Source organism: Salvelinus alpinus, chromosome 12 (genome assembly GCF_045679555.1).
Source record: "Salvelinus alpinus chromosome 12, SLU_Salpinus.1, whole genome shotgun sequence".
Classification (NCBI taxonomy): Eukaryota; Metazoa; Chordata; class Actinopteri; order Salmoniformes; family Salmonidae; genus Salvelinus; species Salvelinus alpinus.
Window position 1 is genome coordinate 33,374,493 of NC_092097.1, and position 27,898 is coordinate 33,402,390.

A 27,898-nucleotide genomic window follows, 5' to 3' on the forward strand; every position below is an offset into this window, starting at 1 on the left:
TGCAACAATCATGTGCCTATGAACCAGATTTATGCTGTTAGCACTGAGGCGGTGTACCCTAGTAGGATGTCAACTGTGTGCAGCTCACCCTGCACGGTGGGAAGCTGCTATAGACCACCAAGTGCTAACAGTCAATATCTGGATAACGTGTGAAATGCTTGATAATGTATGTGATATCAACAGAGGTATGCTTTCTGGGTGATTTAAATATTGACTGTCTTTCATCAAGCTGCCCACTCAAGAAAAAGCTTCAAACTGTAACCGGTGCCTGTGTAAGGGATGTGAAATGACTAGCTAGTTAGCGGGTACGCGCTAATAGCGTTTCAATCGGTTACGTCACTTGCCCTGAGACTTGAAGTAGGGTTTCCCCTTGCCCTGCAAGGGCCGCCCGCGGCTTTTGTGGAGCGATGGGTAACGACGCTTCGTGGGTGTCAGTTGTTGATGTGTGCAGAGGGTCCCTGGTTCACGCCCGTGTCGGGGCGAGGGGACGGTCTAAAGTTATACTGTTACATTGATGCTGTTGACCCGGATCACTGGTTGCTGCGGAAAAGGAGGAGGTCGAAAGGGGGGTGAGTGTAACGGATGTGAAATGGCTAGCTAGTTAGCGGGTACGCGCTAATAGCGTTTCAATCGGTTACGTCACTTGCCCTGAGACTTGAAGTAGGGTTTCCCCTTGCTCTGCAAGGGCCGCGGCTTTTGTGGAGCGATGGGTAACGACGCTTCGTGGGTGTCAGTTGTTGATGTGTGCAGAGGGTCCCTGGTTCGCGCCCGTGTCGGGGCGAGGGGACGGTACTAAAGTTATACTGTTACACCTGCAACCTGGTTCAGGTTATCAGTCAACCTACCAGGGTAGTTAAACAGCACAGGAGTGAAATATTCAACATGTATTGATAACATCTTTACTAATGCTACAGAAATGTGCTTGAAAGCTGTATCCAGATCCATCGGATGTAGCAATCGCAATATAGTAGCTATATCTAGGAAAACCAAGGTTCCAAAAGCTGGGCCTAATATAGTGTATAAGAGGTCATACACATCCAAGTATATCCAATTTTGAATTCCGTAAAGTGAGCGTGAGGTGAGGTGAAAAAAGTATTATTGTCTATCAACAATGACAAGCCACCGGGGTCTGACAACTTGGATGGAAAATTACTGAGGATAATAGCAGATGATAATTCCACTCCTATTTGCCATGTCTTCAAACGTGTTGCTGTGCGTTTTGTTGCTGTGCGTTTTGTTGCCAACCTTACTTTGCTAGCTGACAACTTTACGTTTTTTTTTCTTTTTACTTTTTAATTACCGTTTATATTTTTAGTTTTTCCATCACAACTTTTTTCCCTCATTCAACTTTTTCACTCCGGACGCTTTATCTGGACATGGTTCGTCAGCACCTTCAATAGCCGAAGCTAAGTAGTAACATTAACATGATGTCTTCTAATTGCAGTCGCTGTACTCATAATATACAGGAGAACGATCGCCTTATGGCGAGGATAGCTGTGCTGCAAGCCCAGCTTCAGACGCAATCGTTAGGCAAGGGTAATTTCAGTGTAGGAAAGGATGAAACAGCGTCTGTGCCACCAGTAAGTACAGATAGTAGTATAAACCCCCCCGCACATACCCCGCAGCCGGACAACTTTCTCATGGCTTCTGGAGGGAAATGCTGTAGGAATGCTCAACTGGTGTCGCTCATTCAGCCGACAGAAACTTTCAACTGGTTTTCCCCATTAAGTAGCGAGTCGGAGTCTGAGGCCGAGTCTTCTCTTGTCTCTACTCCTCCCGTTACGGGGTCTGAGACGCCGAAGGCTCCCACCATTAGCTCTGACAAATTGAAAACCCTAGTCATTGGCGACTCCATTACCCGCAGTATTAGACTTAAAACGAATCACCCAGCGATCATACACTGTTTACCAGGGGGCAGGGCTACCGACGTTAAGGCTAATCTGAAGATGGTGCTGGCTAAAGCTAAAACTGGCGAGTGTAGAGAGTATAGAGATATTGTTATCCACGTCGGCACCAACGATGTTAGGATGAAACAGTCAGAGGTCACCAAGCGCAACATAGCTTCAGCGTGTAAATCAGCTAGAAAGATGTGTCGGCATCGAGTAATTGTCTCTGGCCCCCTCCCAGTTTGGGGGAGTGACGAGCTCTACAGCAGTCTCACAACTCAATCGCTGGTTGAAAACTGTTTTCTGCCCCTCCCAAAAGATAGAATTTGTAGATAATTGGCCCTCTTTCTGGGACTCACCCACAAACAGGACCAAGCCTGACCTGCTGAGGAGTGACGGACTCCATCCTAGCTGGAGGGGTGCTCTCATCTTATCTACCAACATAGACAGGGCTCTAACTCCTCTAGCTCCACAATGAAATAGGGTGCAGGCCATGCAGCAGGCTGTTAGCCAACCTGCCAGCTTAGTGGAGTCTGCCACTAGCATATTCAGTGTAGTCAGCTCAGCCTCGACCTAGGTTGGGCAAAACTAAACATGGCGGTGTTCGCCTTAGCAATCTCATTAGGATAAAGACCTCCTCCATTCCTGCCATTATTGAAAGAGATCGTGATACCTCACATCTCAAAATAGGGTTACTTAATGTTAGATCCCTCACTTCAAAAACAGTTATAGTCAATGAACTAATCACTGATCATAATCTTGATGTGATTGGCCTGACTGAAACATGGCTTAAGCCTGATGAATTTACTGTGTTAAATGAGGCCTCACCTCCTGGTTACACTAGTGACCATATCCCCCGTGCATCCCGCAAAGGCGGAGGTGTTGCTAACATTTACGATAGCAAATTTCAATTTACAAAAATAAAATGACGTTTTCGTCTTTTGAGCTTCTAGTCATGAAATCTATGCAGCCTACTCAATCACTTTTTATAGCTACTGTTTACAGGCCTCCTGGGCCATATACAGCGTTCCTCACTGAGTTCCCTGAATTCCTATCGGACCTTGTAGTCATAGCAGATAATATTCTAATTTTTGGTGATTTTAATATTCATATGGAAAAGTCCACAGACCCACTCCAAAAGGCTTTCGGAGCCATCATCGACTCAGTGGGTTTTGTCCAACATGTCTCTGGACCTACTCACTGCCACAGTCATACTCTGGACCTAGTTTTGTCCCATGGAATAAATGTTGTAGATCTTAATGTTTTTCCTCATAATCCTGGACTATCGGACCACCATTTTATTACGTTTGCAATCGCAACAAATAATCTGCTCAGACCCCAACCAAGGAGCATCAAAAGTCGTGCTATAAATTCTCAGACAACACAAAAATTCCTTGATGCCCTTCCAGACTCCTTCTGCCTACCCAAGGACGTCAGAGAACAAAAATCAGTTAACCACCTAACTGAGGAACTCAATTTAACCTTGCGCAATACCCTAGATGCAGTTGCACCCCTAAAAACGAAAAACATTTGTCATAAGAATCTAGCTCCCTGGTATACAGAAAATACCCGAGCTCTGAAGCAAGCTTCCAGAAAATTGGAACGGAAATGGCGCCACACCAAACTGGAAGTCTTCCGACTAGCTTGGAAAGACAGTACCGTGCAGTATCGAAGAGCCCTCACTGCTGCTCGATCATCCTATTTTTCCAACTTAAATTGAGGAAAATAAGAACAATCCAAAATTTATTTTTGATACTGTTGCAAAGCTAACTAAAAAGCAGCATTCCCCAAGAGAGGATGGCTTTCACTTCAGCAGTAATAAATTCATGAACTTCTTTGAGGAAAAGATCATGATCATTAGAAAGCAAATTGCAGACTCCTCTTTGAATCTGCGTGTTCCTCCAGGGCTTAGCTGTCCTGGATCTGCACAGCTCTGCCAGGGCCTGGGATCGGGAGAGACACTTAAGTGTTTTAGTACTATATCTCTTGACACAATGATGAAAATAATCATGGCCTCTAAACCTTCAAGCTGCATACTGGATCCTATTCCAACTAAACTACTGAAAGAGCTGCTTCATGTGCTTGGCCCTCCTATGTTGAACATAATAAACGGTTCTCTATCCACCGGATGTGTACCAAACTCACTAAAAGTGGCAGTAATAAAGCCTCTCTTGAAAAAGCCAAACCTTGACCCAGAAAATATAAAAAACTAAATCGGCCTATATCGAATCTTCCATTCCTCTCAAATTTTTTTGAAAAAGCTGTTGCACAGCAACTCACTGCCTTCCTGAAGACAAACAATGTATACGAAATGCTTCAGTCTGGTTTTAGACCCCATCATAGCACTGAGACTGCACTTGTGAAGGTGGTAAATTACCTTTTAATGGCGTCAGACCGAGGCTCTGCATCTGTCCTCGTGCTACTAGACCTTAGTGCTGCCTTTGACACCATCGATCACCACATTCTTTTGGAGAGACTGGAAACCCAAATTGGTCTACACGGACAAGTTCTGGCCTGGTTTAGATCTTATCTGTCGGAAAGATATCAGTTTGTCTCTGTGAATGGTTTGTCCTCTGACAAATCAACTGTACATTTCGGTGTTCCTCAAGGTTCCGTTTTAGGACCACTATTGTTTTCACTATATATTTTACCTCTTGGGGATGTCATTCGAAAATATAATGTTAACTTTCACTGCTATGCGGATGACACACAGCTGTACATTTCAATGAAACATGGTGAAGCCCCAAAATTGCCCTCGCTAGAAGCCTGTGTTTCAGACATAAGGAAGTGGATGGCTGAAAACGTTCTACTTTTAAACTCAGACAAAACAGAGATGTTTGTTCTAGGTCCCAAGAAACAAAGAGATCTTCTGTTAAATCTGACAATTAATCTTGATGGTTGTAAAGTCGTCTCAAATAAAACTGTGAAGGACCTCGGCGTTACTCTGGACCCTGATCTCTCTTTTGACGAACATATCAAGACTGTTTCAAGGACAGCTTTTTTCCATCTACGTAACATTGCAAAAATCAGAAATGTTCTGTCCAAAAATTATGCAGAAAAATGTATCCATGCATTTGTTACTTCTAGGTTAGACTACTGCAATGCTCTACTTTCCGGCTACCCGGATAAAGCACTAAATAAACTTCAGTTAGTGCTAAATACGGCTGCTAGAATCCTGACTAGAACCAAGAAATTTGATCATATTACTCCAGTGCTAGCTTCCCTACACTGGCTTCCTGTTAAGGCAAGGGCTGATTTCAAGGTTTTACTGTTAACCTATAAAGCGTTACATGGGCTTGCTCCTACCTATCTTTCCGAGTTGGTCCTGCCGTACATACCTACACGTACGCTACGGTCACAAGACGCAGGCCTCCTAATTGTCCCTAGAATTTCTAAGCAAACAGCTGGAGGCAGGGCTTTCTCCTATAGATCTCCATTTTTATGGAATGGTCTGCCTACCCATGTGAGAGACGCAGACTCGGTCTCAACCTTTAAGTCTTTACTGAAGACTTATCTCTTCAGTAGGTCATATGATTGAGTGTAGTCTGGCCCAGGAGTGTGAAGGTGAACGGAAAGGCTCTGGAGCAACGAACCGCCCTTGCTGTCTCTGCCTGGCCGGTTCCCCTCTCTCCACTGGGATTCTCTGCCTCTAACCCTATTACAGGGGCTGAGTCACTGGCTTACTGGTGCTCTTTCATGCCGTCCCTAGGAGGGGTGCGTCACTTGAGTGGGTTGAGTTACTGACGTGATCTTCCTGTCTGGGTTGGCGCCCCCCCCTTGGTTTGTGCTGTGGTGGAGATCTTTGTGGGCTATACTCGGCCTTGTCTCAGGATTGTAAGTTGGTGGTTGAAGATATCCCTCCAGTGGTGCGGGGGCTGTGCTTTGGCAAAGTGGGTGGGGTTATATCCTTCCTGTTTGGCCCTGTCTGAGGGTATCATCGGATGGGGCCACAGTGTCTCCTGACCCCTCCTGTCTCAGCCTCCAGTATTTATGCTGCAGTAGTTTGTGTCGGGGGGCTAGGGTCAGTTGGTTATATCTGGAGTACTTCTCCTGTCTTATCCAGTGTCCTGTGTGAATTTAATTATGCTCTCTCTAATTCTCTTCTTCTCTCTTTCTTTCTCTCTCTCGGAGGACCTGAGCCCTAGGACCATACGTCAGGACTACCGGGCATGATGACTCCTTGCTGTCCCCAGTCCACCTGGCCTTGCTGCTGTTCCAGTTTCAACTGTTCTGCCTGCGGTTATGGAACCCCTACCTGTCCCAGACCTGCTGTTTTCAACTCTTAATGATCGGCTATGAAAAGCCAACTGACATTTATTCCTGATTATTATTTGACCATGCTTGTTATTTATGAACATTTTGAACATCTTGGCCATGTTCTGTTATAATCTCCACCCGGCACAGCCAGAAGAGGACTGGCCACCCCTCATAGCCTGGTTCCTCTCTTGGTTTCTTCCTAGGTTTTGGCCTTTCTAGGGAGTTTTTCCTAGCCACCGTGCTTCTACACCTGCATTGCTTGCTGTTTGGGGTTTTAGGCTGGGTTTCTGTACAGCACTTCGAGATATTAGCTGATGTACGAAGGGCTATATAAAATAAACTTGATTTGATTTGATTCAATTGAAGCCTACTGGAAAGTATGTGCCCTCAGGCCTGGAGGGAAGCAAAAGTCATTCCACTACCTAAGAATAGTAAAGCCCCCTTTACTGGCTCAAATAACCAACCAATCAGCCTGTTACCAACCCTTAGTAAAGTTTTAGAAAAAAATGCTATTTTACAGTAAACAAGTTGACAACAGTTTTTCAGCACGCTTATAGGGAAAGACAATCAACAAGCACAGCACTTCTACAAATGACTGATGATTAGTTGAGAGAAATTGATGATTAAAAGATTGTGGGGGTCTGTTTTGTTAGACTTCAGTGTGGCTTTTGACATTATCGATCATAGTCTGCTGCTGGAAAAACGTACATTACCAGTCAAAAGTTTGGACACACCTACTCATTCAAGGTTTTTATTTTATTTTGTTTTTTTACTATTTCCTACATTGTAGAATAATAGTGAAGACATAAACTATGAATTAACACATATGGAATCATGTAATAACCAAAAAAACAAAAAAAAATCTAAAATGTATTTAGAATTCAAGGCACACTTGAAACTAGGGGGCAGAATTGTTATGTTTGGAAAAATAACGTTCCCAATGTAAGCTGGCTATTTCTCAGGTCCAGATACTAGAATATGCATATAATTGACAGAGTAGGATAGAAAACACTTTAAAGTTTCCAAAACTGTCAAAATATTGTCTGTGAGTATAACAGAACTGATTTTGCAGGCGAAAACCTGAGGAAATCCAACCCGGAAGTGACTCTTATTTTGAAAATTCACTGTTCCATTGCCTGCCTTTTGTCCAATTAAAGGGATATCAACCAGATTCCTTTTCCAATGGCTTCCTCGGGGTGTGAACAGCCTTTTGACATAGTTTCAAGCTTTTATTCTGAAAAATTAGTGAGATTTATCAAAACGCGTCAGTGGATAGACGGAGGTCCTTACATTAGTTCATGAGCTTGACACTAGTTGCTCGACATTTTCTTTCTCTCCAGTATTGAATAGTTTACAGTCCGGTTGAAATATTATCGATTATTGATGTTAAAAACAACCTGAGGATTGATTATTAAAAACGTTTGACATGTTTCTACGAACTTTACGGATACTTTTTGGAATTTTCGTCAAGCCTTGATGACCTGCCTAAGGCTGTGGAATACTGAACATAATGCGCCAAACAAATGGAGGTTTTTTGATATAAAAATAATCTTTATCGAACAAAAGGAACATTTATTGTGTAATTGGGAGTCTCGTGAGTGCAAACATCCGAAGATCATCAAAGCCATTAATTTTATTGCTTTTCTGGCTTTCGTGACCAGTATACATTGCTGCTTGGTGTTCTTAATGTTTTGTCTAGTGATCGATAAACTCACACAAACGCTTGGATTGCTTTCGCTGTAAAGCATATCTTCAAAATCTGACACGACAGGTGGATTAACAACAAGCTAAGCTGTGTTTTGCTATATTGCACTTGTGATTTCATGAATATAAATATTTTTAGCAATTTTGGGGAAATTTGGCGCTCTGCAATTCAGCGGTTGTTTACGAAAATGATCCCGCTAAAGGGATCCGTGCGTCAAGAAGTTTTAACCAGCATGGCTACCACAGCATTCTGCAGCGATACGCCATCCCATCTGGTTTGCGCTTAGTGGGACTATCGTTTGTTTTTCAACAGGACACTGACCCAAAACACACCTACAGGCTGTGTGAGGGCTATTTGACCAAGAAGGAGTGATGGAGTGCTGCATCAGATAACCTGGCCTCCACAATCACTTGACCTCAACCCAATTGAGATGGTTTGAAATGAGTTGGACCGGAGAGTGAAGGAAAAGCAGCCTATAAGTGCTCAGTATATGTGGGAACTCCTTCAAGACTGTTGGGAAAGTATTCCAGGTGAAACTGGTTAAGAGAATACCAAGAGTGTGCAAAGCTGTCATCAAGGCAAAGGGTGGCTACTTTGAAGAATCTCAAATATAAAATATTTTGATTTGTTTAACACTTTTTGATTCCATATGTGTTATTTCATAGTTTTGATGTCTTCACTATTATTCTACAATGTAGAAAATAATAAAAAATAAACCTGGAATGAGTAGGTGTGTCCAAACTTTTGACTGGTACTGTATGTGTTATGACTTCACACCCCCTGCTATATTGTGGATAAAGAGTTACCTGTCTAACAGAACACAGAGGGTGTTCTTTAATGGAAGCCTCTCCAACATAATCCAGATAGAATCAGGAATTCCCCAGGGAAGCTGTCTAGGCCTCTTAATTTTTTCAATTTTTACTAACGACATGGCTTTGAGTAAAGCCAGTGTGTCTATGTATGCGGATGACTCAGCACTATACACATCAGCTACTACAGCGACTGAAATGACTGCAACACTTAACAAAGAGCTGCAGTTAGTTTCAGAATGGGTGGCTAGGAAAACGTTTCCTAAATATTTCAAAAACTAAAAGCATTGTATTTGGGACAAATCATTCACTAAACCCTAAATCTCAACTAAATCTTGTAATAAATAATGTGGAAATTGAGCAAATTGAGGTGACTAAACTGCTTGGAATAACCCTGGATTGTAAACTGTCATGGTCAAAACATATTGATACAACAGTAGCTAAGATGGGGAGAAGTTTGTCCATAATAAAGTGCTGCTCTACCTTCTTTACAGCACTATCAACAAGGCAGGTCCTACAGGCTCTAGTTTTGTCACACCTGGACTACTGTTCAGTCGTGTGGTCAGGTGCCACAAAGATTGACTTCTGAAAATTGCAATTGGCTCAGAACAGGGCAGGGCGTAGAGCAAACATTAATAATGTCAATATCTCTTGGCTCAAAGTGGAGGAGAGTTTGACTTCATCCCTACTTGTATTGGTGAGAGGCATTGACATGTTGAAAGCACCAAGCTTTGTTTAAATGACTAGCACACAGCTCAGACACCCATGCATACCCCACAAGACATGCCATCAGAGGTCTCTTCACAGTCCCCAAGTCCAGAACAGACTATGGGATGTGCACAGTACTATATAGATCCATGACTACATGGAACTCTATTCCACATCAGGTAACTGATGCAAGCAGTAGAATCAGATTTAAAAAACAGATACAAATACACTTTATGGAACAGCAGGGACTGTGAAGCAACAAACATAGGCACAGACACATGCATACACACACATGATAACATATGCACTATACACACACTGCCTTGACAGCAGCTAATGGGGATCCATAATAAATACAAATAGCCACCATAGGCCTACACAGCACAGCCATTGGTTAGGCAGCACAATAAAACATTTTTTTTTATCAGCAAGAGCAGAGCAGGCCAGGGCTAAGAGTCGGAAAATCCATTGCAGTGTGTAATGCAGCCTAGTTTTATTTATACCATCCCAGCAGCTGTTAGAAATATAACTTTGCTCTGTGCTTCTCCGAGCACGCACTTTGTAGCCTATAGCCTATAGGCTATGGCTCATTTGATTGAGACCACACTAAGTAGCCTATAGGCACACTTGATACTGCGCACCCAGCGGAGAATCAGAGATGAGGGACATCAATTTATAGCCTAATAAGCATTGCTTGACTTGGGCAGGAACTCACCGGAGCGGAGTACCACGACACCTCAAATATTCTTCTGCTTGAGCGCCTGTTCCTCTTATACAATATTAGCTCAAAAGTTTTGTGGAGCTCCTGCACCTAAATATAAACAGTACCAGCACCCAAATTGAGTATCGGTACCTATTTCGGTTCAAGTCAAGCACTGCTAATAAGCAACTCATTCAAAAACACTAAGAAATATTGAAATATTGATGAACTGGAAAAACCACAGAACGTTGCCTGTAGTTATGGCATTGAAGGAGTACTGTTACAAGAGCATGAATGGAAAATGCTGCCCATAGCCTTCTGCTCGCGTACCCTCTTTCCTGCTGAGAGAAGACATGCCCAGATAGAGAGGTAGTGCTTGGCATCAGTTTGGGCTTGTGAGAAGTTCTCACGTTACCTGTGCGGCCTGGAGTCTTTCAAACTGCTAATAGACCACAACCGTTGGTGGCGTTGTTTAACTACAAAAACCTGGATGAGGTCCCTCTGCGCTGCCAGCAATTGCTTATCAGAATGATGAGGTTCAGCCCCAAAGCTAAATATACCCCAGGCAAAACGCTGCTCATTGCCGATACAATCTCAAGACACCCGTCGGTCCGCCTAGAGAGCTCAGACCTGGAAGAAGAGGTCGCAGCCTTTGAAGCTTCACCAGATTGCGCAACCAAACAGTGAAGATGAGGAAATACAGACAGCACTGAAGTATACAAGGCACGGATGGCCGAAGCACATCAAAACAGTTCCTGAGACAATCAAGAACTACTTTAGCGTGAATCAGATGGGCTACTGCTGCACGGAGAGAGAATCGTGATTCCAAAGGTCCTGAGAAGCGAGATTCTCAGCCAGATCCACGAGGGTCACCAGGGCCTCACAAAGTGCAGAGAACATGCTCGGCTTTGTGTGGTGGCCAGGAATCAGCATGGACATAAAGGACAAAGTGAGCCAGTGCAAGCAGTGTCAGGCTACCAAGCCAACGCAAAGAACCGTTGATGACGACCGAGTTGCCAGACAGACCTTGGAAACGCATTGCAGCCAGCCTATGTAAGGTTGACAGACAGCAGTACCTGGTTGTTGTCAATTACTTCTCAAGATTCATAGAAGTGATACACATGCCAGATACATCAAACAAAAGAGTGATCAGGAAGCTGAAGAGCATGTTCCCACATTTAGGAATAGCTGAGGTCTTGGCGTCCGATAACACAAGGCAGTTCACATCTTCCGAGTTCCAGTTCTTCAAGGAACAGTATGGCTTCGACCACGTGACCTCCAGCCCTCACTTCCCACAAGCTAATGGAGAAGCTGAGAGAGCTGTCCAGACTGCTAAGAAAATCTTAAAGCAAGAAGATCCCTTTCTCGCTCTTCTTACCTACATAGCGACACCGATTGCGGCTACAGGCTGTAGCCCAGCACAGCTACTCATGGGTCGTCAGTTACGGACAACGCGTCCAAACCTAGCGAAGAACCTATAACCTAGGTGGCCAGACTTGAAGAAGGTTGCCAAGCAAGACACTGAGGCAAAAGCATCCTACAGGACCTACTAAAACAGGCATCACAGAGCCAGACCCCTGCCACCGTTACAGCTGGGTGACTCCGTGCTCGTGAAGCTCGACCAAGACAAGCTGAACAGGCCAGATCATACATTGTGGATACTGAGCGTGGCGAGTTCATGAGAAACCGGAGACACCTCCAAGCTACTCCCGAGGACAGACACCACACAATGGAAACCCCACAAGGCGAGTCTGATGTTCTAGTGGAATGTCTGCCATCTGCTACCCCAGAGCCAGAGTTGGAAGCAAACCACACTGGTGATCCTCCAACCACACCAAAAAACCCTAGGTCTACAGAGTCACCAAAAGTTACCGGGACGACCTGTGAAGAGACCCGTCAAGATACCGGTCAAAAAAACAACAAGGAAAGAAAAGGAACACTGACAGTGAAATGGACAATTGAAGAAAGGTTGAATGTTGGGACTTTTAGTTAGGGTTAAGTTTAGGAGTTAGGTTAGGGGAAGAGTTAGCTAAAAGGGTTAATGTTAGGGTTAGCTAACATGCTAAGTAGTTGCAATGTAACTAAAAAGTAGTAAGTAGTTGAAAAGTTGCTAATTAGTTAAATGCTAAAGTTGTCCGTGGTGACATTCGAACTCGCAACCTTTGACTTGATAGACGTTTACAGTTGTGTTATGCTTGAGCTGAAAATGTGGTCTGAGGCTTCTTATGGCCGGTGCAATGCGAAGTCGGTGGAGGCATGCAGAGGCCAAATCAAGCTCCTTACTGCATCACCGTGCGCCTCTCAAATTGTGTAACAATGCGGAGGGCTCAGTATAGCTCCACATTGACATGATTGGTTGACGGTAGGAGGTCCAGTATAAGAGACAATTTATGTTTGATCCGAAAATGTGGTCGGTGATGCGTACGAGGAGCCTACGGAGGCACGCTGAGGCCAAATTGAGCTCCATACAGTATCGCCGTGCTCCTCTCAAATGTTGTAACAATGTGGAGGACAATAGCGCTGCGTTGACATGATTGGTTGACAGTAGGTGAGGGCGGGACGTCTTGTATAAACATAAACTCACTTCCTTGACAACTTCATTCACAACAGCTCTGTGCTGCTCGGCGAGGTGTCAGAAGTATGAATGCCCTGACTTCTGCATATGCAGTGTCACCCTAAATGCAGCAAACCCAATGCAGACGACAGATTGACCATGCAGCGCCTTAGAACACAAACTCACTTCCTTGACAACTTCCTTCACAATAGTTCTGCTCCACTAAGCGCAAGGAGTATGAAAGCCCTGACGTCTTTGGTGGCTGTATCACAGTAAATTATGTACGGCCACTTCAGACGTCGGATTCGTCATGCAGAGCCCTACAAAATGTAGGAGCTGCACAGCGATGCAGTACAGAGCACAATTTAGCCTCTACATGCCTCTGGAAGCTTCGCAATTGCGTCACACCCTCCAAATGGAGTCTCGGACACATTTACAGATCAGGCATACATGTGCTCTTAATCCTTCTGTAGGGCCCATTGCGACCAGCACTAGCTGGTCAATGTACGACTAAAATGAACGAGTCACTCAGAAAAATGAATCATGACTCTCGAGTCAGTAAAATGAGTTGTTCAAAGGGAACGAATCGTTTGCGAATTGTACATCACTACACACAGCACTCTGAGATTGATTGCCCACAAGAGCGCACTCACGGCATCCAAGTTAGGAAACGCAAGCCCACCCACTGGAACCAATTTCGGCTTCTGGACGCTTACTGGTGATATTACTGCTTCCACTATACTTTATCAGGCGTGAATTAAAGTCGAGGCTAACCTTACACCTGGGTAATATTTTTTGGAGACAAAGGAACCTTTTGATGGAGTTTATGGAAGATGCAATCGTTTGTTCTCCTCGCTTCTCTATGTGGATGCGTCCTCTGCTCAGGTACATATCTACTGTTTCTCTTTTGTACAGTTCAGTGTAGGTTTATTTATATTATGTATAATATTTGCAATCCCCAGTGTTGATTAATTTCTCAATTATTGCCTCGGTGCCCTAAAATCTCTCAAATTAAAAATATAGCCATTACGTGTGGGATGGCTTCTCACACATCTATTTTATTTTACTTTCTAAACTCAAATGTAGGCTAAGTATGTATGCAATCGTTTTAAATTTAAGATAACCATGCACAATTACGAACATAGACAGAAGTTAATTATTTATTTAACTTGTTTTACCTTTGAAGACTGAGACAACCTGTCATAAACACAAAATCATGAAACCAGTCTCTGTCATTTAGACAGACGCATGAATAATTTCTGCTCCAACAGCATTAGCCTATAGTTAGACCAGTTAATCTCTTTGTTTGAAATATGGATAATGCAATAATAATACAGTATGTGTGGCCACTTTGGATTATTCTTTATGGTAGATGACCCTACAGACAGACAGATCTATGTAGAACCATGCATATAGGATGCAATCACACAGAAAAATAGTAATACAATTTCAAAATAGTGGAGCTGTATAGTGATATGTGTTTTACAAAGTGCTGCTATAATGTTGTTCATGAGTTGCAAGCAATACCCATCAGATCATGCTGGCATAACATATTGCAGCAGCCTCTACTCTTAAACCTTTGGATGCCGTCTACCATAGCGCCATTCGTTTTACCACTGGTGACAGTTTTAATACTCACCGTTGCATCCTGTATCAAAAGGTTGTCTGGTCCTCATTAAAGTCCCGTAGATCAACTCATTACTCTCCTTTTGTTAAAAAAAACCCTACTACACAAGCTTCCAATTTACCTAACTTCGTTGTTAAAGTAAAAAAAAATCATGAGAAACAAAACCCGCTCCCAGAATTGGTTAACTCTTGAGGTTCCTCGGGTTTCCACCGAAATACGTCATTTTTGTTTTGTTTTAATCCACCTCATTGCTGGAACCAATTGCAAAATACACTGCAATTGGATGCTCTGATAACACTTGGGCAATTTAAAATATTGATTGGGGAACTATTTGCCGAGGAATGTGGCTGTTTTTCTTGTTTGTTTGTTGTACTGTATTTAGTTCGTTTTTATGTATGTGTAGGTCTCCGTTGCAAAAGAGACCCTGGTCTCATTGGTGACACCCTATTTAAATAAATGTAACATAAATAAACATCAATCCAGCCCAGATAGTCAGAGGACGAACAACAGATCAACTCCAAACATCTCTGTTGAACAGAGCTGGGTGACTACTGATTGATTGCCAAGGATTCTTAATACTAATGATTCTCTGTATATTGGATAGCCTTCAAACTTGAAGGTGCATGTGATGATCTCTCCCTTTTTTGCTGGGACAGTGGTCATAATAATATGGTGTTAAAACGAGAAACAGTGTAATTTAAAAAGCAGTGGCTGTAGCATTTTTAGAGGGTTTAAACTCATGCTAATTGAAAAGGGCACTAGCCAATGGTCATGTCTATGTATTAGAGAAGGAATAGAGGCATCAACAGAAGGAAATGGCTCCCTCTTGTGGATATTCTGCACTGCATTTATCTACATGGACGTTGCTTGGAAACACGTGAATGCGCTTCCATGTTGTATTGCACCATAACTAGATGTTTCCTTCCATGTATTTTAAGCATGCGTGTGTGTCAGGCTGGCCTTTTCAGATGCAGTGTTACCACTGTGAAGAGACTGTGTTGGACAATGACTGTTCAGCTCCAAAGTTCATTGTCAACTGCACAGCAAACATCCAGAATGCCTGTCAGAAGGAGGTGATTGTGGGTGAAAATGGTGAGCCTGGTGGACTTTTTTTGCTGTCAAGTCTGAATCCATTCTAGCAGGGTTAATAGTAATATAAAAAATTATCTTTGTTGTTTTACAATAACAAACAAAATTGCACCCTTTGACATGTGTAACGTTTGGCCAAGGCTTTGATGTCTCAGTGTTCTCTCTCTCCCTCTCTCCAGGTGTGTCCTACAGGAAGACCTGTGCCTCTTTCTCCACCTGTCTAATCGTATCAGCAGGGTATCAGTCCTTCTGCGTCCCGGGTCGGGTGGGCTCTGTCTGCATCAGCTGCTGTAACACCCCCCTCTGCAACGGACCCCGCCCCCCCAGGATTTCCCTGGGCCCCACCCATCCTCCCGCTAGACCCACTACCCTCCTCATCATCACTGTTGCCATGGGAACACTTCCCTGATGTGGACACTAGTATTGCCTGGATTGGACAGAAGGTTCTCAGGTATGGAGGTGCCTTGCGTTGGAGCCAACAGACACTGCCCTGAGAGATGACTGGAAAAACTGTGTCTACTGTGGACAGAGATTCTACAATCTACCAACAGGGCTGACTGACACATGGCTCCATTGACCAAAAAGAGTGACAAACATAAGTGAAATTGGTCTACAAAGATAACATATATAATTGTTTTAAGATGCTCATACCATGGATCATTAAGCAATTTGATTTTGAATTTTAGGACCACGTTATGTATCAAAAAATATATTTAAATAAAATATTGAATTTGGCCTTTACTACTATAGCCCATAGAAACACATTGAATAACACATTCATACATGGCAAAAAAAGACAGTCTAAAAATAAATCATAAGGAATATGATTTAAGTGTCTGTCCTGAAATCTAGGAGTTAGGAAATGTTTGTTTTTTTAAACATATTTATCTGCTTTTTTGTTGCCACAAAACTACCTCCATTCATTTGTATGGGTTACCTTGAGACAAGTCCCATGACACTTGTGGGGGTTGTAGAGCTAATTAGCATATTAGTTTGTTGTCCAAACAGTTTGGACAGTAGAGACAGAAGTTGCCACATCGGCGGTACTGATTTCAGGCGAGTCCCACGGGACTCTTTCCATAGAGTGGTCATAATAGTTAAAGGCCAAACTGTTAGGATGCTACAGAGGTTTGTGAGAATACCAATTTTTGGGATGTCTCCTGGTCTGACAGTACTGTAGCCACTTTCCACCGCAGTTTTGGAAGGCTGACAGAGGCTGATGTGGTGGATTGAGACGCAGCCCATGCAACAAAACAAAAAAAACATCTTAAACTGACAGATTTTGATGGGGATTTTTTAATCATGTTAATTAGATTGATACACAGGTGCGTCAATAGACTAAGGATTAAAAAACCCGTAGGGATGTGTGTGATACTTTGCAACCCATAAAAAAATCATAATGAACAAATTACAAGTCCCATTGATTTAAACTTTATTTTAACACATTTTTATTCTTACATTAATTTAGTAGATTTACAACAGCAATTCCTGGAAAAGCAAAAGTTTTCACAGTATAAGAGATCAGTTATTTAATTTTTGAAACCGTAAAATCCTCAGATGAGTAGTAGGTGATAGTTTGGTAAACCTGTATTGTTATTGGCACTTCTAAGAAAGGAAAGCCTTGAGGTGCATAGCAGGTAGGATCTTTGACTGCCAGATCATCTATATTCAATTTCATTCAACCAATGTTGAAAACCTAAGGAATATGACCCATATCAGAATGGAAACCGTTCATTTCCCTGCATCTTGATTCCCCTCAACATCAAGGAAGAAGCTTTTGTAACAGCTCATCCTTTAGCCAAGGATGCAGAATTAATGGGTAGAAGACTAGTTCTGACTAGTTCTGACTGGTAATTGGATGCTATGCCATGTGCTTCAGTGACTGAATTGACTGGAATAGTTTGAATTTGGCAGAAATGCCATACCTTATCAATTAATCCTATAACCCCTGTCACAAGAGATTACTTCTCAATTAAACTGTAAGTGCACCTTGTAAATCAATTTTGTTACTCCTGGACATTCCATTAAGATGAGTGGGATTTATTTATTTCATTTCACCTCAATACATAAAATAAAATCCATAGCACATGACACACAGGTTCTCTACTGTTCACCTGTTTCAAGCACTGAATCTTTTTTAGTAGGGGAAAGACAGAACAAGCTTGACAAAAGAAATATCTGGAAAAATATATTACACTTCTCAACACAAGTCAATCAATATATATCACTTTCTAGACACCATAGCGGACAACACCACCAGCAATTACCATACAACTCCTATAGCAATCATTTTTATGTTGATTGAGGTGCTTTGGGCCAGGTCTGGATATTTAACATGATTAAAATCCTCGAACGCAATCGTTTGCATCTTATAAAAAACTCTGAAAACATCCCCTAAATGACAACCTACAAAATAAAAAATACTGATGTAAGAGCATCCTCACCTTGAGAAAGACAATGCCTTAACTAATCAGTAATTTACTGGTTTCATTTAACAGACATAAAAAATAAATGTCCTAGAAAGGGATTGTACTGTAATAGAAGTAGTAATATTTGTTATACCGGTATGCTAATAACAATGATAAACAATGTAAATGACCACCCTACGAACTCATGTTCTTCATTCATCACAACGCTGAAATCCTGCGATGTCATCGTTATGAGACGAATATGGTGGGGTGGGGGGGTTATTTAAGTGGCAGAATTCCCAACTGGACAGATAATATTCACAGAATTATCATCCTCTTTGCAGTAAATGTATCCATTTCCATTATATTCACAGCTACTGAAAGAGGTCCCACAAATGCAAACTGTTATTGTACTTATCAGTAGGTATATAAAAAAATTGCCTTTTTTAATAATTTGAGGCATTGTTCACATGGGAAAAAATAATTTGTACAATTGTCTCCTCAACACTTGTTACCACACAATGTGAAAATAACTATCAAAATAAGTCTGTGTTAATTACTTCAAAGCAACTACACGGTCCCTTCAAAATGGGACTTCTAGAGCTTTTACATCAAAGCTCAAATACATCAAACCTTATGCCAAAGTCAAATTCCAAATGCAACCAATCGATTCCTAAAAATTAAGACAATATACCAAAGAACAAAATCAAATCATGGTCTAAATAATGAATAATAATCAAGCAGTTAAGGCGAATGCACCAGAAGCACTCCTGATGCAATTCCAGGTCACAGATCTTTCCTCTTTCCTCCACTTAATTTACTTATTTTTCTTGTTGTCCTGCTAAATAAATAACATATTTACAATACAGCTCTACATAAAACAAACAAATTCTCACCTAACTAACCTCAAACCATTATTAACCTGGCAGTGCAAAGTACAAGAATATGCTGGTTAATCATACATAGTATTTAGGATGCTTTCTGGTCCTATGTGCATATTATTAGATTGTTCAAAACATAGCAAAGTGTATAAGAGTTAGTGGAAGTATAGTATAGTTGGTATACTACATAAAAAATGCACTGTGTTTGAGCACCCTTGCCAATATTGTACCTTCTCATTCATGGCCAGAATAACCATTAGCTTCCTGAAGATAGTCACAAAGTCCAAGAAGAGATCCACAGAGTGCCTTCAATAGGGTGAAGAGAGAAAAGAGTTAACAAATATCTTATAAAAACACTTAAAGTTCATTGTAAAAGAGCCAAGCTATTGACACAGTCTACATAATACCAAGTCCGCACCAATTGCATTGTATATCCTACTCTATGTTTTAATGTGTTAGATAAGGAAAGATTGCATGGCCTGACAGACACACCCATGCACGTTTCTAAATTCCAGATCACAATGGCAAAAGACTGTTTCAACAACTAGTCCCCCACCCTCTTCACCAGGTCCAGAGAGTGTGTCCCCCTTACCAGATGTAGTCTTTGTCTCCCATCTCAGCCTTCTCAATGATGAGTTGAGTGTCAAACAGCACAAATCCACACATGATGGCCAGGCCAAGGTATATGTGAGCCTACACACACAAAAACAGAAACGCTTTATTGGTGAAAATGACAACTAGCACACATTCTGTGTCATACTATAACTAAGTCATTGAAGAGTAGTGTTGGACAGCACTGTGTATAGTATTATTATTATTCAAAACAATGCAAACATGACTATAGTAGGTTGTTTTCCTCTTACCTTGAACAACATGACAGACCCCAGGAACATGTTGAGGAAAGAGACCAGGAGCAGGATGGACAATCCGGACGTCAGAGTACCTGAAAGGCAGACATGGGGTATTTTAATTTAGTAACATTTATTTTGTACAACAGTACAGTTTCACTAAAACCGGAGCGGTTAGTTTCAGTCCCTTAATAAAAATGTGAAAAAATAAAACTCCAGGACACTGGTAATAACTAGACTATTTTCTCCATGTATCTGACCTAGTAGCACGTCAAGGTGTGCAAGTTTACGTTCTATAGTTTCAATTCCTTTACATTACACAATGTGGTTAGCAGCAGACAACACTTTACCCCAGAGGAAGAGGAAGCTCCTACGCTGGGCGTAGAGAGCACTCAGTGTGAAGGACACAAAGATGATGGAGGTCCCCAGGAAGGCTGTAACTATGATGCTGGTTGGAGAAGGAGAGCAGATATGAGAAACATTTAGAAAAACCTTCAGTCAAAAGGAAACTAGCTACTTACAGATCATTATTGTCATTTTACCTAGGGTTAATAGAGATTATGTAATCCATGGTTGGGCCCAAACCAACACCTGGAATGGAGAAGGAAAAAAAACATAAAATATCAGCACATGACCACTACAATAGCTAAAAATACATAGGCTGCGTTCAGATTCTCTACCCTTCTTTGGAAGTGTGCACTCGTACCCTCCCCCTCAAGGATTTATTAAAAAGGAATGGACTGGTGTAAGGAATATGGTGGCAACTCCCTCCAGCCATGTTTGCACCAATCCAAAGCTTTTAAAATGCATGAGGGTGAGTGAACAAGTACACACACACACACTGTGTAGGCCCTTTTCTGACAGCGCTATGAGGCAGATGAGGTTACCTGTCAAGTAACCTTCGTTAACCCAGAAATAAAGTCTTGTGTAATTGGTCAGCTGCTCAATTAAGTTCTGGGTCCATAGGTGTTAAGAGAAGGGATCAAGACATGCTAAAACAAAGAGCGGAACTGGAACGAGGAGCTCCACCCTCTCTATGCAAGTTACAGGGCTGAATGTCCCCTCCCCTTCCAAAAAATGCTAACACCTGCGAAATCGTGATTGTCCAAATAACCAGTGACGGAAAACCCAAACAACGAAACTACTGCTGCTCGTTATCCTACGCGTCCCATTCCTTCCAGACAGATTCTACGTTACCAGTTATATTTACATAGATCTGTCCACAAGAGATTACCTGTGAAGAAGGCAAAGCCAGAGAGGATGGCCAGTCTCTTCTTCTCCGTCTGAGGGCAGTGGGGGGTCATCGTCAGCCAGACCATCATGGCCAGGGAGCCCAGTATGGTTAACAGCCCACCCTAATGGACATAAAACACACAGCAACAGTTATTATAATGTAATAAGATAAATGGTGATTGTCAATTACCAGTTAATGCAAAACATTACCACACAATCATATGTTATATGACCCTCTTTTGTGAAATCTACCCCCAACTCCACACACACACTTAAGTGTTCTTAATAGTTACAACACACTAATAGAGTGCTTCAGTTTAGTTGTACTTGTTCCTATGGCTACCACTATCTCCGTTTACCTGGAATAGTCTGGTGATGACGTGGACGTAGGCTCCAGCTGCAGCCACAAACATGCACAGGGCCAGGCTGGAGTAGACATTCTTCAGGTGCAGCTGAGTGGAGCGGGAGCTGAGACAGAAGGGAGAGTTGTACTGTATGAGGAACACACAGACACACATATATATATATATATACACACACACAGTTGAAGTCGGAAGTTTACATACACCTTAGCCAAATACATTTAAACTCAGTTTTTCACAATTCCTGACATTTAATCCTCGTAAAAAATTCCCTGTCTTAGGTCATTTAGGATCACCACTATTTTAAGAATGTGAAATGTCAGAATAGAGAGATTGATTTATTTCAGTTTTTATTTCTTTCATCACATTCCCAGTGGGTCAGAAGTTTACATACACTCAATTAGTATTTGGTAGCATTGCCTATAAATTGTTTAACTTGGGTCAAACATTTCAGGTAGCCTTCCACAAGCTTCCCACAAATTGGGTGAATTTTGGCCCATTCCTCCTGACAGAGCTGGTGTAACTGAGTCAGGTTTGTAGGCCTCCTTGCTCGCACATGCTTTTTCAGTTCTGCCCACAAATGTTCTATTGGATTGAGGTCAGGGCTTTGTGATGGCCACGCCAATACCTTGACTTTGTTGTCCTTAAGCCATTTTCCCACAACTTTGGAAGTATGCTTGGGGTCATTGTCCATTTGGAAGATCCATTTGCGACCAAGCTTTAACTTCCTGACTGATGTCTTGAGATGTTGCTTCAATCGATCCACATTCATTTCCTTTCCTCATGATGCTGTCTATTTTGTGAAGTGCACCAGTCCCTCCTGCAGCAAAGCACCCCCACAACAAGATGCTGCCAGCCCCGTGCTTCACGGTTGGGATGGTGTTCTTCAGCTTGCAAGCATCCTCCTTTTTCCTCCAAACATAACGATGGTCATTATGGCCAAACTGAAAAATGAGTTTTAATGACTCCAACCTAAGTATGTAAACTTCAACTGTATATACATGCACATACATATCTCTTAATCTTCTCTATGTCTCTCATGTCTCAGGCAGAGTTGCAAAGAAAAAGACATATCCCAGACTGGCCAATAAAAAGAAAAGATTAGGATGGTCAAAAGAACAGACACTTGACAGAGGAACTCTGCCTAGAAGGCCAGCATCCCGGAGTCGCCTCTTCACTGTTGACATTGAGACTGTTTTGCGGGTACTATTTAATGAAGCTGCCTGTTGAGGACTTGTGAGGTGTCTGTTTCTCAAACTAGACACTCTAATGTACTTGTCCTCTTGCTCAGTTGTGCACCGGGGCCTCCCACTCCTCTTTCTATTCTGGTTAGAGACAGTTTGCGCTCTTCTGTTAAGGGAGTAGTACACAGCGTTGTATGAGATCTTCAGTTTACTGGCAATTTCTCACATGGAATAGCCTTCATTTCTCAGAACAAGAATAGCCTGACAAGTTTCAGAAGAAAGTTATTTGTTTCTGGCCATTTTGAGTCTAATCGAACCCACAAATGCTGATGCTCCAGATACTCAACTAGTCTAAAGAAGCACAGTTTTATTGCTTCTTTAAATCAGGACAACAGTTTTCAGCTGTGCTAACATAATTGCAAAAGGGTGTTCTAATGATCAATTAGCCTTTTAAAATGATAAACTTGGATTAGCTAACACAACGCGTCATTGGAACATGAGTGAAGGTTGCTGATAATGGGCCTCTGTATGCCTGTGTACATATTCCATAAAAAAACTGCCGTTTCCAGCTACAATGGTCATTTACAACATTAACAATGTCTACACTGCATTTCTGATCAATTTTATATTTTAATGGACGAAAAAAAAAAGGAAATTTCTAAGTGACCCCAAACATTTGAATGGTAGTGCACATCACATGCAACACCCACAAAGCCTAACATCAACAGATTAATTGATCTATCACTACACCCAACCCACCCACCCAGAATCAGGTATGCTTGTAGCCTGAGTGGAGCAGGAGGTGAGATCAAGGGGAGAGTTTTTATTGTATGAGGAACAGGTTAAGCTCTACAGAAAATGTATTTTAACATAAAATGTCCAACTCATCAGTTAGGACTAATCTAGTCATATTGTAATTTAGTAACACACCAATGCCTGCAACAGTAGCAAAGCCTGTTAGTGACCAGTACAGACTGCTTCTGTTCAATGACTAACTCATGATGACAACACTAATGATGCCAGTAAGTCTCCTTAATGTTGTCAGATAGTGTGTGGAAATAGTAACTTACATTTGGGAAAATTTAAAAAGGGAATCAAAATGTATATTCCGATCAAACATGTTCATCTTGTCTGGACTTGGTTGGACCCTGTCCATGGAATAAAATTTCCTGAAACAAAACAAATATGTGATGGACATTAGGCATTACTGTTGATTAGTACAGTAATGGCTTGAAATAAACAGCCTTCTTAATTAAATAAAACTTGAACTAGCTATAGTGAGGGGGGAAAGTATTTGATCCCCTGATGATTTTGTACGTTTGCCCACTATAATTTTAATGGTAGGTTTATTTGAACAGTGAGAGACAGAATAACAAAAAAATCAAGAAAAACTCATGTCAAAAATGTTATAAATTGATTTGCATTTTAATGAGGGTCTGAGACTGGCTAGGCCACTCCTTTGTTGCCTTGGCCGTGTGTTTTGGGTCATTGTCATGCTGGAATACCCATCCACGACCCATTTCAATGCCCTGGCTGAGGGAAGGAGGTTCTCACCCAAGATTTGATGGTACATGGCCCCGTCCATCGTCCCTTTGATGCGGTGAAGTTGTCCTGTCCCGTTAGCAGAAAAACACCCCAAAGCATAATGTTTCCACCTCTATGTTTGACGGTGGGGATGGTGTTCTTGGGGTCATAGGCAGCATTCCTCCTCCTCCAAACACGGCGAGTTGAGTTGATGCCAAAGAGCTCCATTTTGTTCTCATCTGACCACAACACTTTCCCCCAGTTGTCCTCTGAATCATTCAGATGTTCATTGGCAAACTTCAGACGGGCATGTATATGTGCTTTCTTGAGCAGGGGGACCTTGCAGGCGCTGCAGGATTTCAGTCCTTCACGGCGTAGTGTGTTACCAATTGTTTTCTTGGTGACTATGGTCCCAGCTGCCTTGAGATCATTGACAAGATCCTCCCTTGTAGTTCTGGGCTGATTCCTCACTGTTCTCATGATCGATGCAACTCCACGAGGTGAGATCTTCTATGGAGCCCCAGGCCGAGGGAGATTGACAGTTCTTTTGTGTTTCTTCCATTTGCGAATAATCGCACCAACTGTTGTCACCTTCTCACCAAGCTGCTTGGCGATGGTCTTGTAGCTCATTCCAGCCTTGTGTAGGTCTACAATCTTGTCCCTGACATCTTTTGAGAGCTCTTTGGTCTTGGCCATGGAGGAGAGTTTGGAATCTGATTGATTGATTGCTTCTGTGGACAGGTGTCTTTTATACAGGTAACGAGCTGAGATTAGGAGCACTCTAATCTCAGCTCGTTACCTGTGTAAAAGACACCTTGGAGCCAGAAATCTTTCTGATTGAGAGGGGGTCAAATACTTATTTCCCTCATTAAAATGCAAATCAATTTATAACATTTTTGACATGCATTTTTCTGGATTTTTTTGTTGTTATTCTGTCTCTCACTGTTCAAATAAACCTACCATTAAAATTATAGACTGATAATTTCTTTGTCAGTGGGTAAACGTACAAAATCAGCAGGGGATCAAATACTTTTTTCCCTCACTGTATATGTCCTGGAATGAAAGTGAAAAAAAAAAAGTCTGGCTGAATCACCTGAGCCAAAAGTACTTTTTTCACTTCATTCTTTATATTATGGATCACATACTTGGGCAGATCAAATAGACAGCTAACGTTAACTGTGTGGGTCTGAAATTGAACAAATGTAGCCTCCTCTTATGCAAAGCAATAATTAGTGTAATGATTAGCCTGGCATTACGGCATCACCGTATTCTTATCGGCAGACTCAATAGCCTTGGTTTTTCTAATGACTGCCTCGCCTGGTTCACCAACTACTTTGCAGACAGAGTTCAGTGTGTCAAATCGGAGGGCATGTTGTCCGGACCTCTGGCAGTCTCTATGGGGGTACCACAGGGTTCAATTCTCGGGCCGACTCTTTTCTCTGTATATATCAATGATGTCGCTCTTGCTGCGGTCGATTCCCTGATCCACCTCTACGCACACGACACCATTCTGTATACTTCTGGCCCTTCCTTGGACACTGTGCTAACTAACCTCCAAACGAGCTTCAATGCCATACAACACTCCTTCCGTGGCCTCCAACTGCTCTTAAACGCTAGTAAAACCAAATGCATGCTTTTCAACCGTTCCCTGCCCGCACCCGCTCGCCCGACTAGCATCACCACCCTGGACGGTTCCGACCTAGAATATGTGGACAACTATAAATACCTAGGTGTCTGGCTAGACTGTAAACTCTCCTTCCAGACTCATATTAAACATCTCAAATACAAAATCAAATCTAAAATCTATTCTATTCTATTTCGCAACAAAGCCTCCTTCACTCACGCCGCCAAACTTACCCTAGTAAAGCTGACTATCCTACCGATCCTCGACTTCGGCGATGTCATCTACAAAATAGCTTCCAACACTCTACTTAGCAAACTGGATGCAGTCTATCACAGTGCCATCCGTTTTGTTACCAAATCACCTTATACCACCCACCACTGCGACCTGTATGCTCTAGTCGGCTGGCCCTCGCTACATATTCGTCGCCAGACCCACTGGCTCCAGGTCATCTATAAGTCTATGCTAGGTAAAGCTCCTCCTTATCTCAGTTCACATGTTCCAGCAGGTATATCTCACTGATCATCCCCAAAGCCAACACCTCATTTGGCCGCCTTTCCTTCCAGTTCTCTGCTGCCAGTGACTGGAACGAATTGCAAAAATCGCTGAAGTTGGAGACTTTTATTTCCCTCACCAACTTTAAACATCAACTATCTGAGCAGCTAACCGATCGCTGCAGCTGTACATAGTCCATCTGTAAATAGCCCACCCAATCTACATACCTCATCCCCATACTGTTTTTATTTTATTTACTTTTCTGCTCTTTTGCACACCAGTATCTCTACTTGCACATCATCATCTGCTCATTTATCACTCCAGTGTTAATCTGCTAAATTGTAATTATTTGCTCCTATGGCCTATTTATTGCCTACCTCCTCATGCCTTTTGCACACACTGTATATAGACTTTCTTTTTTCTACTGTGTCATTGACTTGTTTATTGTGGTATTGGCTTGTTTATTGTTTACTCCATGTGTAACTCTGTGTTGTTGTCTGTGTCACACTGCTTTGCTTTATCTTGGCCAGGTCGCAGTTGCAAATGAGAACTTGTTCTCAACTAGCCTACCTGGTTAAATAAAGGTGAAATAAAAAATAAAAAAAATTACGAAGGTCTTGTATGGCATTTAGTTTTTCACTGACTTGGTTGTAAGGGATTGTGGTAAGGGGCTTCCTGAGTTCAATTCTTATATAGCGCTGTCTCACAATGACCATCTCTGGCTACGTTTCAGATTTAACGTTACTTAGCTACTGTAGCAACAGTTGCGCCACCGATAACTAAACACACAGTTACTGTTAGCCAATACACCGTGGCCAAAATCCCCCAGAGTAACAAACTATTACGGGTAATTAGGCCTACAGTAAACTAATAGTCAACACTTTTGTCAAACGTAATGAAACCTTATCGTAAACGCACACGAGTCGACAATTGATCAGTTACATCAGGCCAATACGCACTGATTCAAAATGACAGTTGCCATGCTCATTTGCTAATCTGAACTAGGAAACTCGGAATTGTACGACTTGCCAAATGGTTAAACGCGGCACGAGTACAACAACAACCAGTAAGCAAGTCGTTCATTTCCGAGTTCCGACTAGTACATGAACGCGGCAAGGGCTTTTAGTGGTAGAAGAAGATAGTGCATCCAGGAAGCTAACTTCCTGGATTGTTAATTGTTAATGTAATCGTAAACTAAGATAGCTAGCGTTTAGGTGCTCCCAAACAGATGGCTAGTTGAAGGGGCGCTGTCATGATAGCCAGATATCTAATGCCAGCACGCTATCCTAGCTAACTTGGCTAACGAAGGCCCTTACCCAATCAAGCGTAACTCAAACAAACTTAACCTTACACGAAACAGTGAACAAGCTATCTAAAACTAGCTAACTTCACTCCGATGAAGTACAGTTGCCTATTGTAAAATAGTTAACCAAAAACCTTCAAATAAAAACCAGGTGACAGGATAACGTTAGATCAGTTTTATGGATAAATAAAATGTGAGTAGAAAGTCAACCATTTAACGTTAGCTATCTAACATTGGCCGTGTTCGAGAGCATCAAACACGTAATGTAGCATGGGTGAATTGACTGACTGATCTACACATTTTAATGGGAAGTTATTTAGATCAGTCAGTCGGTAGTGACTGATTGGCTGCAATGTCGAACAAGCCCACTAAATAGCTATTTTATGTTGACATTGGCTAACAACGTTTTCCCTTCTCTGGCTTTTCATTATCAGACGTCAAAACGAACATAAGAGCAGGTGTCGTTTACAACTTTCTGGATAGCTGCATTTTATATATAATACAAATTACCTGATGGTGATATTTGCACAACGATCAGCAACAGATAGATTTTTAGATAGCTAACGAAAGGTAAGCTGTTTCCACAAATGAGCCAGATATTTCACTGAAAGTACAAGTGTGAAGCATCCGGATGGCGTTTCCGCTCACTACCAAATATGGCGATGAGAGGAAGCCCAGTGGGAGAAGATGGAGTGAGATGGATT

At 42.1% G+C, this 27,898-nt stretch overlaps 2 protein-coding genes across 4 annotated transcripts; one reads left to right on the forward strand and one right to left on the reverse strand.

The window, feature by feature from the left end:
• The first annotated feature begins 13,197 nt into the window (after positions 1–13,197).
• LOC139535926 (ly6/PLAUR domain-containing protein 1-like) lies at positions 13,198–16,076 on the forward strand. Its single transcript, XM_071335894.1, has 3 exons — positions 13,198–13,504; positions 15,201–15,338; positions 15,515–16,076. Exons 1-3 carry the CDS (start codon positions 13,453–13,455, stop codon positions 15,742–15,744), a joined length of 420 nt encoding a protein of 139 aa, XP_071191995.1. The 5' UTR covers positions 13,198–13,452; the 3' UTR covers positions 15,745–16,076.
• A 674-nt stretch (positions 16,077–16,750) lies between these two features.
• LOC139535925 (probable Bax inhibitor 1) lies at positions 16,751–27,838 on the reverse strand. 3 transcript variants are annotated; one of them, XM_071335892.1, is made up of 10 exons: positions 27,705–27,838; positions 23,322–23,420; positions 21,065–21,173; positions 20,707–20,827; positions 20,015–20,063; positions 19,823–19,920; positions 19,488–19,567; positions 19,217–19,317; positions 18,855–18,930; positions 16,751–18,581 (listed from the first exon to the last, which is right to left on the reverse strand). In XM_071335892.1, the coding sequence occupies exons 2-10, from the start codon at positions 23,405–23,407 to the stop codon at positions 18,561–18,563; spliced, it is 741 nt and encodes a 246-aa protein (XP_071191993.1). In that variant the 5' UTR covers positions 23,408–23,420; positions 27,705–27,838; the 3' UTR covers positions 16,751–18,560. The 3 variants fall into 3 exon arrangements, with proteins under 3 accessions (XP_071191993.1, XP_071191992.1, XP_071191994.1); XM_071335891.1 differs by having other exon boundaries at positions 17,360–18,584; XM_071335893.1 differs by lacking the exon at positions 23,322–23,420 and having other exon boundaries at positions 18,422–18,584; positions 27,705–27,830.
• Positions 27,839–27,898: the final 60 nt, after the last annotated feature.